This window comes from Anser cygnoides, chromosome 2 (genome assembly GCF_040182565.1).
Source record: "Anser cygnoides isolate HZ-2024a breed goose chromosome 2, Taihu_goose_T2T_genome, whole genome shotgun sequence".
NCBI classification, from domain to species: Eukaryota; Metazoa; Chordata; class Aves; order Anseriformes; family Anatidae; genus Anser; species Anser cygnoides.
The window spans coordinates 141,345,555-141,364,042 of NC_089874.1; the positions used below are offsets into that span (position 1 = coordinate 141,345,555).

Here is an 18,488-nt window from a genome sequence, read left to right on the forward strand (position 1 = left end):
TCATGTGCATTTTTGGCAATGCTTCTGAAAACCCTCTTGATGTTAAAAACAAATCATAGAAAATAAGTTTTATGAATCACTGCGGTGTGCATGTCTGTCCGCATGGTGGAACCATCAAGTTTCCTTCTGCTGTGACATTCACATTACAGAGCTCTTGTGGAAGTGCATAAGACAAGTTTTTTTGCAACTGTCATGAGCAGGATGATCTCCCCCCATAGATCCCAGCCACAGAGGCGCTCCCATAAAAGGGAGGTGTTGGCTCTGCCCTTTCCCCAGTCTTTCTAATGAGCCAGCAGAGTGAAAGATTCCTCATTCCAAGTTCTCTGGCAACTTTTTAGGGTAACCAATTGGAAGCAAGGCTTGTAGAAGTTAACATCCCCCCCAAGCAGAATTTCAGAAGTCCGGCAGTCATTTCTACAGGCACTGTAGCTCCAGAAGGGAAAATATGGACACCATATGAGAGGGTGAATACAGCATGGGAAGCCCACTCGCTTGTGTTCGTGTCCCCTTGGGCAAATCCTTTACAAAGCAGAATTTCTTCTGTGCACAAGTGTATGGCTCTGGCAGAATGGCACATGGAGAGTGCAACATTATGGCAAAGATTATCTTTCTCCCCTGGCAGCCTAGCTCGCAGCAGAGCCAACACCAACTTCTTCAGATTTAGGATCTAACAATAATACTGTCAGCCAGACTCTGCCTTCAGAGGAACTGCCTTCACAATTATCAAGTTAAATGCTTCAACCTGTATGTGCTAGAGTGTCTTTTTCAATGTAAACTGAATGTGAGTTATACGCTGTTTTTCCCCCGAACCTTTTTATCCCAATGGCAAATTATGAACCAAACAAAAAACAATGCCCATATGTGTTGCTGTTGTTAAAAAATTACCTTTGCTTGTCCCTCCGCCCCACATTGTTCATCTGCCTGGAACAATGGCAGCCATTGTTCTTCTAATCTCTTCTGGATGCACTGCTGAATTTCTAGCAAAACCGCTGGAGGAAGCTGATCATGAAGGATTTGTCCCCATCCTCCACCTGAATGCATTAGCTAAGCAATCCAAACACAATAACACGACATAAACTTTTGTGTATACCAGAAGTCCTTTATCTCTCTACATCCTTGATTTAGCAAAGCAAGAGCTTAACTGTAAGCAAAGTATTTAATGCATGCTTACCCAAGGCTCACATGTACTTTTCATAAAAGGGAACAGATTACATTTGTCTTTACCTATAATAGAATACAGACTCTGGCAAATAATACCCCAACTTGACCAAGTAAATTTCATAAGTATCAAGATATATTTGAGTACCACAGCTCAGACTTGCCGTCTGTGACTTTACTGACATACCAAAAATGGAAAGCTGAAACAAGCCACTCTGCCTGAAAAACATTTTTACACTTTTTCTGAGCTGTGCTGTGCGTGCCCTGGCTGTGGCCTCAGATCAGGATTTAAGAGAAATGTTCTGTGAGGACCCGGAAGGGTGAGCCTGAACAGGAAGTAAGAGACCCCCACAACCAAAGCAGAACCAGACTGGTTCTGTTCCAAAAATACTGGCCAAAAAAAAAGTAGATTACAGTTGCAGAGATGGCTTGGGGAAAAGTAAGAGTAAAGCTGATGACAGACTCATCTCAGTCACAGCAACTAGTTTCTTAATGAATGCTTTTTTAACTGGTACCTGTTCTTGTTGCTCTCTGGTAGCTGGACTGTTGGGTCCAAAAAAGTATTTTTTGTTCAGGTACTTGTTTTTAATGTCCTTGGATTTTTCCTCTCTTCCTTCTTTATCCTTGTGGAGCATCCTTCTGAACTGTTCAATATCTAGCCAGCACATGAGATCCATCCTACAGACAAATTTAAACAGAATGTTTTTTTCAATATTGAGTTAATTTCATAACATTCTAGAGAGTTATTAGTTTAACCACAAACCACCAAAGTGTTAAGTCCTAAATACCAGGTCAGATTGGACTGAAATTTTATGTCTGTTCTTCTTTGCTTGTACTGTCTGGTGAGACTGCGGCATATGCTGAACAGACAGATCAAAAAGCATCGTGGGGAGCTCATTCAGGGTTGCTTATGGAGGACCCTGAATGGAGCAACCTCCTCAGGTTGCTGCTGCTAAATCTAGCAGGGACTGCAAACTAGAGACACAGAGCAGAGCTCACAGAGTGAATGCAAAAAGAAACAGATGAGAGTTTGAATTGATACTATGAGAATTTGAATTGATACCACAGGCTGTGAGCCACTGGGAAATAAGTCAACATTGCTGTTCTGCCTTCTGGTCCTGCCTTCTGACAGAGGAACAGGGATGACAGGTTGACAGCTGGGAACAGCAGCCCTGGGAATCAACCCCCTTCCTACCCCATGTGAGGTGCTAGAGCTTTTGCGTTAGTCCACAAGTCAAGCAGACAAAAAGAATTTATGGCAAATCTGATTTCTATGGCTTTTCATGGGCTGCCTTTTCATAAATTATTGAGTCCACTACTTATTTCATTATTTATAATAAATGACTAATTGTATCTATATGCAATACGTAGCCTATATATTGTTCATAATCATTTGAGTGTATACTATCTATTTGAGTTTGTTTAAATGGAACATATATTGGTTTTATTCTTTAAACCAGAGGACCTAGTAGTTGACATACCCACGGTTTCAGTAATAATTCACATAACTGTTTTCTGATAGTATCTTACTATCTGGACTTTTGTGAGCACTTTAATGAGGACATTCATTGTATTTGCAGCAGGAAATATGAAGCATTAAATTCAGACAAATCTGTTTCACTTTTCCATTTGTTTAATAACTGGCTTTTTTGAAGCATTAATCTTTGAGTAAAACTTTCAAAAGCATCCAACTGCTTTAAGAACAGATGTCTCCCTTTCAAAAGCCTTTTGAGACCCATACAGGCCTAAGTTCTATTGAGACTGAAATTCTTTCATTTGCTAGTTTGTCAAAAGGGAAATAAGTTCACCCACAGGAAAGCAATCCAAGTTGCTGTGGTTTATGGAGTTATTCCTTGTCATCTGCTCATGCCAACTGACCAAATATGTCCATCTTACTTAAAAAGCAGAATATATCATCTTAAAGTGTATTAGCTTAAACTGTCTACGGCGATGGCTTATCCAAGCATGCTCTACTTTTTACTTCCAACAGATCAGGAGCATGTGCAGGGTCAGTTGCTCTGGCAAAACTAACAAGTTAGTTATAAATAAACCATTAAACCTAAGTAACACAAATTGTCCTGCAACTGTGTGATTGTATCCTGTATATTTAACAGACTATTAATTAATGGAAATTGATTTTGTTTCTTACCAGAATTTGTGTGCAGGTGCTTAGCAACCTGACTTCATGAAACTTGAATCACTTACAATTGGGCCACAACAGACTTGGGTTACTAGGTCTGGACCTATCTCTAAAACAGTTTTCTGAGACTTTTTCAAATGTTTTTCTTCATAAGGAATTTTTTTAAAAGGCAAATTGTTCATAGATTAAACATTTCTCTGGCTGGCTCTATTACTTAACACAGGACTTGCCTGTGATTAACAGAGAGACAGGAACTCACCGAGGTGATTTAGCATACCTATCTGAGCCCCCATTCTAGCCAGTTCACTGGTGATTGCTACCATCACCCCAGTTAGAGAGGAAGTCTAGACTGGTGGTCTCCAAAGTGGAGTGTGAGCATGCAAGGGTTCATGAAACAATCCACTGGGAGGGAGGAAAAAAATATTAGAACTTCAGTAGTACATGCTTATAATTTATTAATAAAATGCATATGTATATATTGGGTATGCACGCTCAAAACACTTTTACTGACAGGTGTGCACAATCAAAAAAGTCTGGAGACCACTGATCTAGATAACTAAGAAGAAATGTGGCACAGTGCTTGCTTGAACATGAACACCTACGCCATGAAATTTTCAGTCTAAGCTTGTTACCCACAGTCTTTTTGTAGTCAGTGAAGAAAAACAGCCATATTTAGAAGTGATTCATCCAACTGTTTCTAGATGTTCCCTTCAGAATTACAAGAATTGTGTCCAGAAGTATTTATCTCTCTGACTACAAAGGGAACCTATGATGATAAGCAGAAGCAGTGACATTTGGTCTTGGCCAGAGGAATCCTGTGCTAGATGACCATCTCTGGGCACTTTAGAAGAAGGTGACCAACATCCAATTTAAAACCATAGCAGTGTTTATCTATAAGCATCAGCTCATGGGAACCCAGGTTCAAGGAAGTGACAATTAAGGGATTTACTAGCACTTATTTAAAAATTACAATTGCCTTTTCCTAAAACAGAATAGAGATAAGTGAGAGGCTTGGAAAAAAAGAAAAAAGAAAAAAAAAAAAAACAGTGGCAAACTCACATTTACTTCTGCTAGAACTTCTGTTTAAATCTTCATTTTTAAATAAGTGGGTTGTTTTTCAAGAACCTTGCATAAACTGTATCTGTTAGGGGCTGGTAGTTAGTTCTGTTCAGCTCAGTGCAAACAAAACTACGGTTGCCTTCACACGATAAGCATAACATGGCTGTGTTCTATTTGTACATTTTTGTAACATCCTGCCTTAATTCTTAAAATGTACTCAATTGAAACTGTACTAAAAAAGATATTTTTTACTCGTTATTGTCTAATTGCTTCATTCAGGAATTTACCACTAATAAAAGCATAAACTGAAAGTAAAACTGGACTACAAACATGTTACGAAGAAGAATTTTTACCCTCAAAAAAAGTTAAGACAATTCAGCTGTCTGGACAATATGCATGTCTACTTCATAAATATGCAAACACTTTAAAAAAAAAAAGATTAAAATCCATGAACATTTACATAGCCAAGATTCTCAGCAAAGATTTCTTCTGAACTTTAAAATGGATAAATTAATAATAAACAAGAAACATACCTGGCAGAGTGCTCATTCAGAAAAACCCAGAACTGTTCTAACTTCTGTTTGTCGTGGATCAGGTCATACAGATTAGAACCTGCCGATTCTTTGGGAACTTGACACAAGTTCTGAGCTTCTTTGAGAACGTCAGGGCAGGATGGGAGACCAGTGTCAGCAACAGTACTCTGAGGGAAGAAATGATTTCACTTGCATAACTACTTTGGTTGTCTCTATATTTGCTCAGTCTAATAATCCTGCATTAAACAATTTCGGTCTCCATAGAACAGCTTTATGATCACTAAGAAAACAGATTGAGTTAAGGCCCTAACTTTTATACAGCCTTATTTTTATGTTTGCTTTAAACATATCGTGTGCAGGTTCTCTAATCAAATAAACCAATACATACCTGTAATTTACTTGAAATTGGGGTACGTGTTCAACTAGTGGAAACTGTCGTGTTAGGTCCAATCATACAATGGTGTAATATTGATGTAACTGACAGAAAACTGAATTTGTAATTAACACAATGGCTATCAATCATTACACAAAAACTGGATGGTAGAAATCAGATTACTTGCTTCTCCAAACTGGCATTTAGTCAGTCTTTCGTTGCTGATACTCAAAGCGTTAACCCTCTCTGATAGAAAAAGAGTTTGTTTTTGTTAGTAGGTACTTGTCTTACCTCATCCTTCTTGGAAACACTCTCTTGATGCAAAGCCTGGAGCTTTCTAAAGTACACGGAGTCCAGCTGTCGAGTTTCTTCCACCAACTCCACCTAATAAAAATAATATCTTATGTCATCCCTACAGTACACATTATAGAAAGATGGAGAACTGGACAGGCAACTTGCCAGTGACAGTGGATAGAAAAGAATACGTTTGCCAATAATGAGACAGATGTTTAGGAGACACTAGAAGTCACATCCTTGTGACAAACAATTCAATTAAAAGCTCTGGTGGAACAAAATTTTCAGGTCTATGTAGGTTCACATGTAGATTTCTACAAAACACCACTAAATAACCTCTTTAAGGGAAGAACACCGTATTTAAAAAATTGTTGAATTCTATTGTGTAAAGCACGCCAGACTTACCTGATAGCCTCTACCAGCAAATTGTATTTCAAAGTGTCACTGAGAAGCAGAAAGCCAGGTCTTAAAACTATCGCTCTCAGTGGGAAATAATGAAAAGATAAAGTGACACGTTTCCAGAAAAGGAAATTCGAGACAAGGATGACATCTTACTATAATATCTAAACAATTAAGCCGAAAGCTTTCAGACTCTCAGTCCTGTCCCTTTCTTCAGTCTCATAACAGTTAATGCCTTAAAACAGTAAATTGTACATGATTGGAACTCATTAATTGTTAGTATTTTTTTAACTTAACTAGAAGCATTACATGTATCATTAGAGTAATTCTCCATGTTATGTGCAAACAACCCGTAACTGAGTAAAGAATAGTTTGGTGTCCCTCTCGGCTGACTAAACCATTCAAATGTAGGTTTAGGACATTTAGCAAAACTGAGTCAATTAATTAAATTAATTAGGACTCCTATTACAAAGATTAGAAAGCTGTGGTCTAATTACACAAGAATTTACATGCAAGAGAAAGAAAAGAGTTTTTAGATTGATATTCATTACACTTTTATGTAAACATGAATACCACACTAATCACCATTTTATCTGAATGCCTTTAGGCTCAATGTAACTCTGCTCCACTGTTGTAAAGTGCTTTGGGGTATTCTTTTCTTTAAAGGAAAATGTAGTTTAAAAGCAAATAGGAAAATAATTCAGAACATTTTTCACAAACTTCAAACAGAGAACAGACAGAGGCAGGATGAGAGTCAACAATAAAAAGGAACTCTCCTGTTTTCATGTTTTGTTTAAAGATAAAAATGTAGATACATACTGACTATGTCCCAAATAAACAATTTTGAACTCACCTAATTCTTGATAAAATATCTTGTTTCATTATGGGCCAAATACATCCTGATGTATGGGAGAACAAAGGGGGGAGAGTAGAGCCAGGGACTGAAGAAAATACAAAGCAGACCTTTTCTTTGTGCTCAGAAGGAGTGTGCCTAATGCAACAGCCTGCGCCCAGTACAAAGAGACTCTAGTGCCTCCTAGAACAGGTTGGTTTATGTCTGTTTATAATAACTCTTCACAAACACATATATTGTGCATTCAAAAGGATTTAGTTCTATTTTTTTTTCAATCTTTGATTAGGATGCTTTCATTATTAGGGCACTTATTTAGAAGTCTGCCTGCAGAAGTCTGCTTGCAAAGCAAAGCATCATCTAAACTGAAAGGGGAATAGATTACTCCTCAGTTAATTCAAGGAAGTATTACCTGACACATGCATTTAATTAACATAAAGTAAGGGTTTGGTTTTGATTTTTACTTCTGCTATCACTAGAAGCAGTGAAAATGCTGTATTCAGAGTCCTCAAAAGCAGAGTCCTTTTTATACGCAAATGGTGTATCCTAATACTCTGCTTAGCCGATCATTTGTTTCAGTGCAGCATTAGCAGTAGATACTAGACAACTAGTAATAATCATACACATGTAAAATATACATTTATAAATGATACACAGTTTATTTTAAAAGTAGTCTGATAGAAAGTAAATTAAATTTCAGATTAATGAAAGCACAAATCAATTACGTTATTCTGCAGGTCACAAACAATTTTAGATGAATAACTTGGAAAAAATAACACAGAAAAGGTTGAAAATTAAATAGATTATTTTGCAGATGTGTTTGGATTCCCATATTTCATTTTAGAAAGTTTCAACAATGTTCAAACTTTCAAAGTTTCTTAAGGAAATTAAGTTATCACAGGATGAGATAAAGGTCCCCTTGTGAATTATTTAAAAGGTAGAAAATCAAAAATAAAGAAATATAGTTTTCATAGTGGGGTGTGGTTCCTATTGGAGTCTCCTAGGGATCTATGCTGAGGTTGTTTTTTCAAACGTATTCAGAAATTTTCTGGAAAAGGAGGTGAGTGAGGAGACAACAAAGTTTGCAAAATGATTCCACAGAGCAAAAAAATAAATTGACTGTGAAGAGCTGCAGGATTTCAGGATACTTTAATGCCTGTGTGATACAAGGACAGCTGAATTCAACAACAATAAACGTTAAGTCATTCAGATGAGCTCCAAATTAGGGCTTTATATTAGCTCCTGTTACTTAATAAAGAGATCTTGGAATCATTGCAGATGGCTATTAGCTTACATTTTGCACATCCACTCAAAGTTCACCAGAAATCCAAAGGCAGTTAGAATAATAGGAACAATTAGGAAAGGAAAAGAAGAACAAAACAGAAAACACCATTCTGCCACTAGATAATCCTTAGTGCATCCAAATCTTAAGTATTGCTTGCATCTTTCTTGAAAAGAATATAAAATAGCAAATACAGATGGGATTGACAAATTTAAGAAAGGTATGAACTGACTGCTGTAAAAGGGGAAGTTAAATAGTCACAGATTCTTGAGTTTCAAAGAGATGTAATTGAAGTGGGTTATGACAGAGACATGTAAAAGCATTAACAGTGAGAATATGACAAGATAACAATTGTTCACTGTTCCTCATGCCTACAGAACTAGGGCATCAGGTGAAATTACCAGGGAGGGGTTTGAAAATGAACCAAAATAAGTATTTGTATTTTATATGCATATGAAGGTTCTTGTGATTTTCTTTGACGACATAACAAAATAAGTATTTGGGTTCATTTTCATAACCATGGATGCTAACTGCTACAGTGAGGCTGAAGATATACAATGACCCAAGACATGTTTACATAAAGTCATGGGGAAAAGGGTCATCAAAGACTATTAAACACAAAAATGTGAACAAGACATCTGTTTTATGAACCTCCTCAATTGCAAAGTGCTGAAGCTGGTAATGCTGCTGTACATTTTTTCTCTGTCCTTATACTCCATTCTTAAACATGTAGTACTACTCACCACCTAGAAATGGCCTTCTAGGACTTCCTAATAGGCCGAGAAGACCATTCTCAAATTTGAATTTAGATATACGTTCTGCTACTTGTCCATACATACATGCAGGAAAGTAGTAAAAAAAAATACACTGTACTACAAAATTACTTTTGATCAGCAACAAGATTAAAGAAGCATGACACTTTCTTGAGCACAAAGAGAAATTTTGCTTGTAGCAAAAGGCATTCCTTCCCATTTCACTGAGCGTGGGGTCTATTAAGCCTGCAGCACCCTTTAGAAGGGGAAGTCTGCTTTTCACAGGAAGCTCAGCCTACTCCCTGCATCTTTGTAGAAGTGAGTGGGTGATTGAAATATCTCATAATACTGCACCCTTCCTGACTATAAATGAAGCAGAATTAAGTGCGGGAGTGGGAAAAGGCTGTATATGAAGGTTCTTGTGATTTTCTTCAACGACATAGAAATTTTTCACAGTGTCATCCAAGTCAATTACCTTTCCATAAGTGTACCTGTCTGCTTCCACCATTTTCATCCATGGTTCTAGCAGAAGAATGAGGATATATTCTTCTGCCAAGTCAAAAAGATCCTCAAAAGCTGGGTCAATTTTCTGATAAATCATGTTTTTCTTGCTCTGATGAAGTCCAATGTCCATACTGGCCGATGGGGCAATGTAAGTTGCATAAAGGAACTGTAATAAAACAGAAGAAATTCTTACCAAAGCAAGGTTTATAATATGCTTTTTTTTTTTTTTTTTTTTTTTTTTAATGAAACACACAGAATTTGCCATTCAACATGTAAAAATAGAGAAAAGCAGAGCCTGGAGAATGTTTTCTTTTCACTAGCAGCACATTCTTGAATCATAGAATCTTTTTTTTTTTTCCCCCCAAAGGCTTCTTTTTTCAAACAGACACCTAGATCAAATTCTTCTTTCATTTTAAATGTTTCACAAATTGCTATGAAAGACAATACTGAAGAGTCGGAGAAAAGCACTTTCTTCCAGGAATATCTTGAAAGCATGTATTCACGAATATCTCTCTGATACATCACAATGCTGACTGCAGCTAAGAAATGAAGTGAAAAGAGATACTGCCATAATAAAATTCATATAAATGCTTTCTCTTATTCACATTGTCAAAGTCCAACTATTTTTAAACATATGGTTGGGGTTCAGATTAGTAGAAAAAATCAGAACTTCTCTGTAGGACGGCACTGAAGAGTCCATCTTTGGTATTTATTTTCACACAGTTTTGACAATGAAGAATGCAGGTTTCTGATAAATCTCATTTTTCTTTATGCTGCTAAAATCCAGCTGTAACTAGCAGGTGAGCAAAGCAGTAGAAAGAGGAAAATAGTACATCTACTCTGTTTTCTAGCTATAATAGAACACTATTGTGATTAGATTTCTAGCACTGAGAGAATGTTTGAGTACATTAAATAATTATATTTCTGTTTGACTTAGATCAAATTCTGACTTATTGGACTCTTTCTTTCAAACAGTAATAGTACCAGACTACATCTCTATTCTTTTGGACCTTAACAATTTGAAACATACCCTCTAGACTCTCATGATATCAGGTCATTGAGGAATACAGAGCTATGATAGCTGACATCCTCCAGTTAGAGCTTGTGATTAGTGTATTTACTGTTTCTGCAGGATTTCGCCCCCTTTCTATGTAGATGGAATCACTGAAAACAAAGACTGTAGCTATTTTGGACCACCTTATCACCACCTTTTTAGGCCACCTTGTTTGTAGCTATTATGGACCACCTTATCAGTGCAGTATAGGGCCACGGGTGTAAGGGCATGGCCAAGGAACTAGTACATTCACAAGTAGAGCCCTAGCTAAAGAACAAGACCACGTTTATCCTAACTTATACCCTTCTCAGCAAATCCCCAAATAAATTGAAATTTAACAGGGACAGCATTAATTAGATTCACAGTGACTTCAAGTCTTAGACGTTACTTTGAAGAACCCGAAAACTACTAAAGTTTCAGTTATATCATGTTCTAGTCTGATCCAAACCATATAACATGTAAAATAGACAAATTAGAAAGGAACAGCCCAATGATGAAAAGATGTGATATCTTTAGAAATAGATTTTTTAAAGAGAGGTTAACCATTTTATTCATCATTAGGGCTACATTGGTCTACCTGTCATGACTCATAAAACCACACAAGGAACCTGCAAATAGGTGAAAGGGGCCAAAATAGGTCCTCAATATTTTCACAGACATTTAGCCTCATTCCTTAAATGGCTGGTCATTTCTAGTAAAGTTTTAAGAAAAAATAAAAATAAAAACAACAACAAAAAAACTGACTGGGTGCTGTTCTTTATTCCCTGATGATTTTGTATGAAATGTTAACTTAAATATTTTTACCATTATTCTTCGAGATGACAAAAAAAATCTACCTACAGGGTCAGAAATTGCCCAGATTTCTAAAATTTTAAATAGACCAAAACCTACTGGCAATCTGCTCACATAAACACTGTTGTAATGTTTTGCTGTATTAGGGACTGCCTTTGCAGACTACTCTACCTGCAGAACTCTAACCATGTTTAATTTCATCTGCAAAATTAGTGTATAATAAAGAAAGACTTCTTTTTTTTTTTTTTCCTATAAAAAATTGTTAGGGCTGGTAATACATGTGAAGCAGAAATTTAGAGGTGGTTAAGCCAGCAATAGGTGTGCACGTTTCTGAACTTGAAGAACCAGACCCTCAGTGCTGTAATCAGTACAGCCTCTTCACCTTTGAAGGATGCAGATTCACACTGTCTGACAATTTGGTGAGATGCCATCTTTTTGCTTTAATCTTTGTAAGAATCCATTGCTATGGGATTTGACCCAGCAAGTAAAAACATAACATCACAAAGCCACAAATTGACTGCATGCACTTGCAAATGGCAAGAGAAAGAAGGAGCTTTCATTCCTCTGCCCCTTGCTGAGGGTTCAGGCACATCTGTAGGTCTGTGCTGATTTCAGTGCAAGGACTGCAGGAAGACCAACTGCTAGGAGTTCTAGACATGTCAGAAAAGAGAAAAAAAAATTCTGTGTACACAGCCTTCAACACTGGGCAATGAAATTAACACGACATAAAGAAAAAAAAAAAGGTTTTTGTCCTTTTAAATGGAATAGTCATAGCCTTTTTAGATTCCTATGTCATGGAAATTTTGTGGTTTTCTCAGTGGAACAGTGAAACTGTGGTATTGGCCAATGTCCTAAAGGATCAACAGAAAAAAAAAATGACATTATATGAATTTGAAGTTTATAAAACTCATACAAAAATATTAGGCATGTTATATCAAGTGCACATCATGCTTCATTTACTCGCTGTTTTGTTTCTTTTGTAAAACACAGAGAACTTTCCTACCTGCCAGCTATACATTTTCCTATAAGTGCATTAGAAGAAGTGATGGATCCAGCCCAAAAACCTGATCTGGAATTTTGATCAGAGTTTGCATATTGACATTAATTATGATGGCACAAATCTGAAAATATGAAATGTTCAGGAAATTCAGATTAAGATTTTGGCCTCATTTATTAATTTTCAAATCAGGGATTGTTCAGGCCTTGTTTTTTTTTTGTGAATTCACCTCAGATGAGGCAGCTTTGGTAAGTAATCTCAGAATGACTAGAGTGAAGCAAGAAACACACTGAAAATTTAAGCCCAAGTGCTTCATATTGCTGCTCTTTGGTGTGGATATTGCGCTGATCTAAATGAGGGGCTTATGCAGCTGCTTGACAGAATTACATGATGGGAAGAATACAATGCACTGTCTGGCCTTAAATGGAAAGGCTGCACTGCCTTAACCCCCATCATCACTTTCCATTAACATAAATCTTGCATCTGACCCTAGAACTTCACAGTAATGAAAACTTCCTCTATCTAAGCCGATTCTAGTGTAAAATATTGTACTTCCTATAACTATATTAAACTTTCCAACTCTAAGTAACAATTTTTTTCAAAGGATACATCTGTTTCTTTATTGTTTTTCTTTCCCAATTTATTTTACACTCCTGCGTGCATGGTTATAGTGAATAACCACATACGTTCCTGGATGATTACCAGTACCCATCATTTTTCTTATGTATCAGATTTCATCCTCATTCTATGTTGGTGTTTTGTTTTGTTTTGTTTTGTTTTCCCTGAATGAATGAATATACACCCCCCTGAATGAATGTGCTTCTCTATCATAAAACTAGATAAAAATACCTAACAAATGAAACAATGAGTAGCAGACACAGCAATCCAGGTTTGCTCTTGTTCCTAACAGGAAGCAGGCAGAACACATACAGAATACTCTGGATGTCTCTTTCTGTAATAAATAGTAAAATACATAGGATGATGTGTTGTTAGAATCTGATCCACATTCTCTTAGGAGTATTTGGTATGACTATCTTATTGTGCCAAAGGTGAGCACAGAATCTGGGAGAGCATCTTTTCCATAAAGACCCTGTAGATTGGATGCAGCTTGACTCTTAACAGTGTTCCAATGAAAACAAGAATAATTTTTGTGAAGCCTTAAAAGGCAAGCTTGAGAATGATACCAAATGTTGCAGCACATGTGTTGATTTGTTATGTTACATTTCAGCTGTTAGTTATGCTAATGGAACAGTTTCGCATATTTCGTTTTGATGTATTTACTTTAATGGCTATGTGTATGTAGCTCTTTGCAATTGCCTAGTAACACAGATTGTGCGATGTTCTGCTGTCACCACCAGGCCGGCACTGGAAATAAGATAAGAAAAATAAAAAAGACCTGAACCTTAATTATCAACAATGCAACCATACCAAAAAGAGAGGAGACTGGTGTGAAATTAAGATGAATTAAAAACTGAATCATCTTAACCTAAGGCCATCATAGACCATAACCTAAAATTGGCCTACAAAAAATATACAAGAAGATCAAGACACAGGCTAGATACAGTAGGTTAAATAATTAAATATTTTTTTTAAAGAAGAAGAAATTTCTCATATTTTTGACTTTACACAGAGTGCCACTGCTATACTCCTAACTCTCTGATTAAACAAGCTAACTGTGCCCACAAATGACACAGTAAATTTGGGTCAGTATATCTTTGCCTAATGGAAAAAGGGATTTATCCAATCTGCTTGTGAATCTCCCACATCTTGACATTCCCCAGAGTAACAATCCCTATCAAGTTTCCCAAAAGATTATCTAGTTAAGTATACCGCAACTTCAGAGACTCAGCTACACAGTTAAAAGGATAGGGACAAAACATCCACGCTGTCCAACATGCTTGTGCAGCTTCTTTGATAGGTGAGAGTTCTGGAGAAGGACTCCAGGACAGGCAGATAGCTTACACACCTGTTGTGAACTAAGTCCCTAGCCACAAACCCATAAAGATATGGGAGATGGTCAGCCTTAGGAATGCCATCAGTAGAGCTAGAGGGGGAAAAAAAAATAAACAAGGGAGTACTTCGGGTTAGCCAGTATGCAACGGGGAGAGGGAGTCCAAGTTTCAGCCTCTGCTTAGAGTTTCCAAACAATTAACACTGATTCTAGTGAAAAACCTGTACAAATATGCAACATTGTGTAATTTGCCCCAGTAAAACTCCCAAGTTAGAAGACAAATTCAAGATGCTCAATAGCGTAAGCTATACAATGAGATTATTCTCTAATGCTTCCTAGAGATATTTGTTCCAACAACCTCTGAAGTAGTTTTGCTCTATTACAGCGTATATTCAAATATGCAGATAGAATATACTCCTACACAAGGTTTACAGAGGGAAAACAGACTGAAGTTTCACAAAATGATGTTAAAAGTTGTTTGGAATCCTTCTCACAATATCACACTGCTGTAGCCTCCTTCCCTGACAGTATCAGACTATTTTGCAGTCAGTAAGAGCTATCAGTACCCACTGCCTGGGGTGAACCAGCTTAGTTTTGTTTTATTCCCTGACTTAAAGTGCATATTCTGTTAAGAATACTTGTTTATAGGAAACATCCATTCTGCTTGACAGTAAATAAGGGTCTAAAGATCAAATCTGGGGGTGGAGGAGATGCTTATGTAAAGAGTATAACAATGCCCTGACAACCAGAAAAGGAAAATCAGGACTGACAACTGAAAGATCCATTTTCATGACTTAAGGTCATTATCTGAGGCCTGGACTATGAGACCTGCAATTTTAACCCACACAGGAGATGGAAAGAAAGGTAAAACACAATTAGATGATTTATAAAAAAATGTTATCACAGATGTTAATACTAAACAGGAGGTTTCCAAATACGACGTAGAGTAGCAAAGGGGAGATTAGGTAAAGTGAGTATAATAGATAAAACTGGGAACAGACAACAGAGCTTAGAAATGAAACTACGCATGTTTAACATTTAAATCAAGAAATTCTGTGGAAGCAAGCCAAAGAGCTTCTTTTATTGTCCACAAACCAGATATACTTTGGTGTGAGTTGTCAAGATTTGGAAACTTTTCTATCTTCTTTTCAGTCTTTACACTGAACAAAAGCATTTGTGAAGGGAATGAACAAATGTATTTGTGAAGAAAAAATACATTATTTACAACTTACTTGAGCTTGCTTGCATATTTTAAAGGGATGAAGAGTTTCTTGGTAGAAAAGCTGATGATAAGCCTGTAGGTCAGCCCAAAAGTACGCACTGTTCTTCCACAACTAGAGATGAAAAAAACTTTAAGTTATTACTACCCAAATATCAGTCATTTATAGAAGGTTGAGTTTCCAATGCAAGTAATTATTTAGCTCCTTGGGGTCATCATAAATCAAGCTCAATTTAAGATGGATTTAATCTTCTGTTGCATACTGGCAGAAGGACAACATATTTAATGGCATCGTCACTGTGATACTATATCTTTTATTGTATCCTTTATGCATAATTGGCCATTAAAATTGTTAACATTGTAGTTAACATATGAAGAGTAACCACATTTCAGTGGCATAAAGCCAGCACTTAAGAAGAAACGCTGATAATGGACATGCAGAATTTGTGCCACGGTGAAATAGCATTTTGCAGCAATAACCAAAACAATTAAATATTGTGTGCTTGATATATGTTACTGTGACTATCATTGCATTTTTGTTACATGAATTTCTGAGGCATAGAGTCTTGGAACCAGTTCATAAATTCAAACAAACGCCAAATTATCTTTTAGAAAAAGGAGTCTAAATCTTTCCCCAAATCCTCTGTTTTAATTATGGTGTTTGGATCTGAAAAATACCCCGAAACCGCCATCACTGGACAATAATGGATGTGTTTCAAAAAGATAGGGGCAGGAAACTTTTTTCCACAAACTTTAGCCCACCAAACCTGGCATATAAATGAAATAGGTTCCACAGTTTTAGACAAGACCTTAAGGAAATAATTTTCAAAGGAGTTTGGCACCTGCATATACTAGAGGATATATGGGTTGGTGCCTATCTCCCGTGAAAAATGAGTTACTTTTACTTAGATTCTACCTATACACATTTAACATTTTTAGTTGAAGGTATTTAGCTTTGAAAATGTTGACTTTTTCCTTCTAGTAGCCAAAGGCATTTCTAGCTACTGCTGCTCGATTCTGGGTTGTGCTAGCAGTGAAACAGATGTCCATCTTGATCGTATTCAAGTCTCCCCTAAAGACTCAATGTTCCTCAAAAGCCACTAAACACTGACTCAGATCAATAAATTGTTCCAACCAATCTTCAATTTACACCCAGCAAAGAATGATGACTTTACTGACTGCAGGGAAGAAACAGTGTTATGTTTCTCAGAAATCCAAGAAGCTTCATGGAAGTAGAAGAACGTTTTTAAAACATTGGAGAGTTTGGACATCGCTAACCCAACAAGCAAGAATGAGACAGATTATCATGAGTAATAGCATAGCGGATTTTCCATCTTTATAAAAAATGTTTTTGTGGGTTAAGATCTCATTTTTTCTGCCAAGTTAAAGGCTAGTTTTTAAAAATGATTAGTCTTTTTTTTTTATTCCTGATGGTACATTCAGATTTCCAATAGGTTTGAGACAGTTAGGATCTGACAGCTTGGTTAAGACCTGTCATTAGTTTGAATATACATATGAACAGTTTATTGTTGTTGAGGGATTGTAGTCTCACAAGTAATAATTCATCCAGTCATCAATCTTTCTTTCTCCAATTTTTCTTTTTTTTTTTTTCAGTCTGGCTGCCCTCTATAACTTGGCATTCAGTCAATTATGGACTAAATTATCACAGGGTAGGAAAATGCTCATACCTTATTCCCTGACTTCTCACAGAAGTGTGTGAAGTAGTAGCCTGCTCTGCTTTCCAAATAAAGAGACTGCAGCATGCTTTCCATTATTGATTTCCCTAAGACAGCACTGCCAGCAGCACTTTTCCCCTGGACAAAAATATATATATATATAGTTATACAACAAGGAAAAACAGACTTTCATTATTTTTAAATGTCAGTACTTTGCAATGGAGGGCCATGCAGTGTGTTCAATTAGTACGTTCATCCCAAGAAACCAGACTCCATTTTCTATTACATACGCAACTGATCATAGCTCTCTTTACAATTTTCCTACTAAATATTCATGTCCTATGGAGTAAATTTGATGACTTAAGGTGTGCAGAGTAGCAAAATGACTGTAGCATTCCATAGGTGGTTCCTCGAAATAGGAAAAGAAACTTGGCCTTAATTCTGTCATTGACTCTTTAGCACTGAATCCAGGGAATTCTAGTGATACTAAACTATATCACTTAGCTGTCAAAAGCTGTCTCAGCTCAGGCTACTGTGTTTTGTACTAACAGAAGTTACCAAGTGATATTTTTGGTCAAACCTCATAGTGGTTAATTTCCATGGAATAAAATATGTCTCTTGGAGGTATGCCACCAACATCAGCAACAAAATCATGAATATTTTAAGGGAGGAAAATCATACCCTTTACAGCAGCTAGCTCCCAGGGCATTTGAGGAGGAATACATCCATTTTGCCAATGCTCACAGAGAAGCCAGAGGAGGTTACAGACTAGTACATTAGCTTCTGATGATCACAAAAGAGAAACTTTGGCTGGCCTGCCACCTCTGATAGAAAAGGTGAAAGTAAATGAGTCTTGTGGCTGGCAGCCAGCTTCTTTCCAAGCAGTAACAGGGATGGAAAAGGGCAAGAGGAAGCAAGGCTTCTGAAGCAGAGTAGGAAGATCCCACTCCCCAGTATGAAGTTAAATTGTGGATCCCTGCATTCCCCTTTACATTGTATTTGTGATAGCAAATTGTGGGGTCCTGACTGTAGGTTCCAGTCTAGCCTTACAAGTGTAAACAGAATTTTCCTTCCCTCAGCCAGAGAGAAACCCTGCATGATGAAGGTGCATAAAAACTAATAGTTCATGATGTAAACATTTCCTGAATGTAAGTTTCTGAATGTAAATGTCCCTAATTGCAAAGATAAAGCTTTTCTTCTGTCAAAATTAACAGAGAAATAAAAAGAATGCAGTGAAGTAATAAACAAAGCATGATTTTGGTGTGAAAAGCAAATAATCATGTGCTCAACTGATCAACTAATTCCATGCATATGTAAACAGGCCCAGATTTCATAACATACTTTTTTTAGTAGTGAGGCCATGGGTATCGGTACCTCCGTGAAACAGCAAGCTGCTTTGTGAACATTCCACAAACATTAAAGTTTTAGATATGTTTTAAATTGCTAAATCTGGAC

At 36.8% G+C, this 18,488-nt stretch overlaps 1 protein-coding gene across 9 annotated transcripts in view; it reads right to left on the bottom strand.

The window, feature by feature from the left end:
- The window catches only part of RGS22 (regulator of G protein signaling 22), a 69,081-nt gene that overhangs the window by 20,737 nt on the left and 29,856 nt on the right, over nt 1-18,488 (bottom strand). For all 9 annotated transcript variants that reach the window (XR_007165163.2, XR_007165162.2, XR_010828954.1 and 6 more), the window contains 7 exons: nt 17,046-17,171; nt 15,371-15,472; nt 9,316-9,510; nt 5,555-5,647; nt 4,891-5,057; nt 1,674-1,836; nt 886-1,044 (listed from right to left, as the gene is read on the bottom strand). Coding sequence is in view for 6 of the 9 variants with exons in the window: in XM_048068677.2 (XP_047924634.2) it covers nt 886-1,044; nt 1,674-1,836; nt 4,891-5,057; nt 5,555-5,647; nt 9,316-9,510; nt 15,371-15,472; nt 17,046-17,171 (1,005 nt within the window). In the remaining 3 variants the exon portion in view is untranslated. The remainder of the gene's footprint in view (nt 1-885; nt 1,045-1,673; nt 1,837-4,890; nt 5,058-5,554; nt 5,648-9,315; nt 9,511-15,370; nt 15,473-17,045; nt 17,172-18,488) is intronic.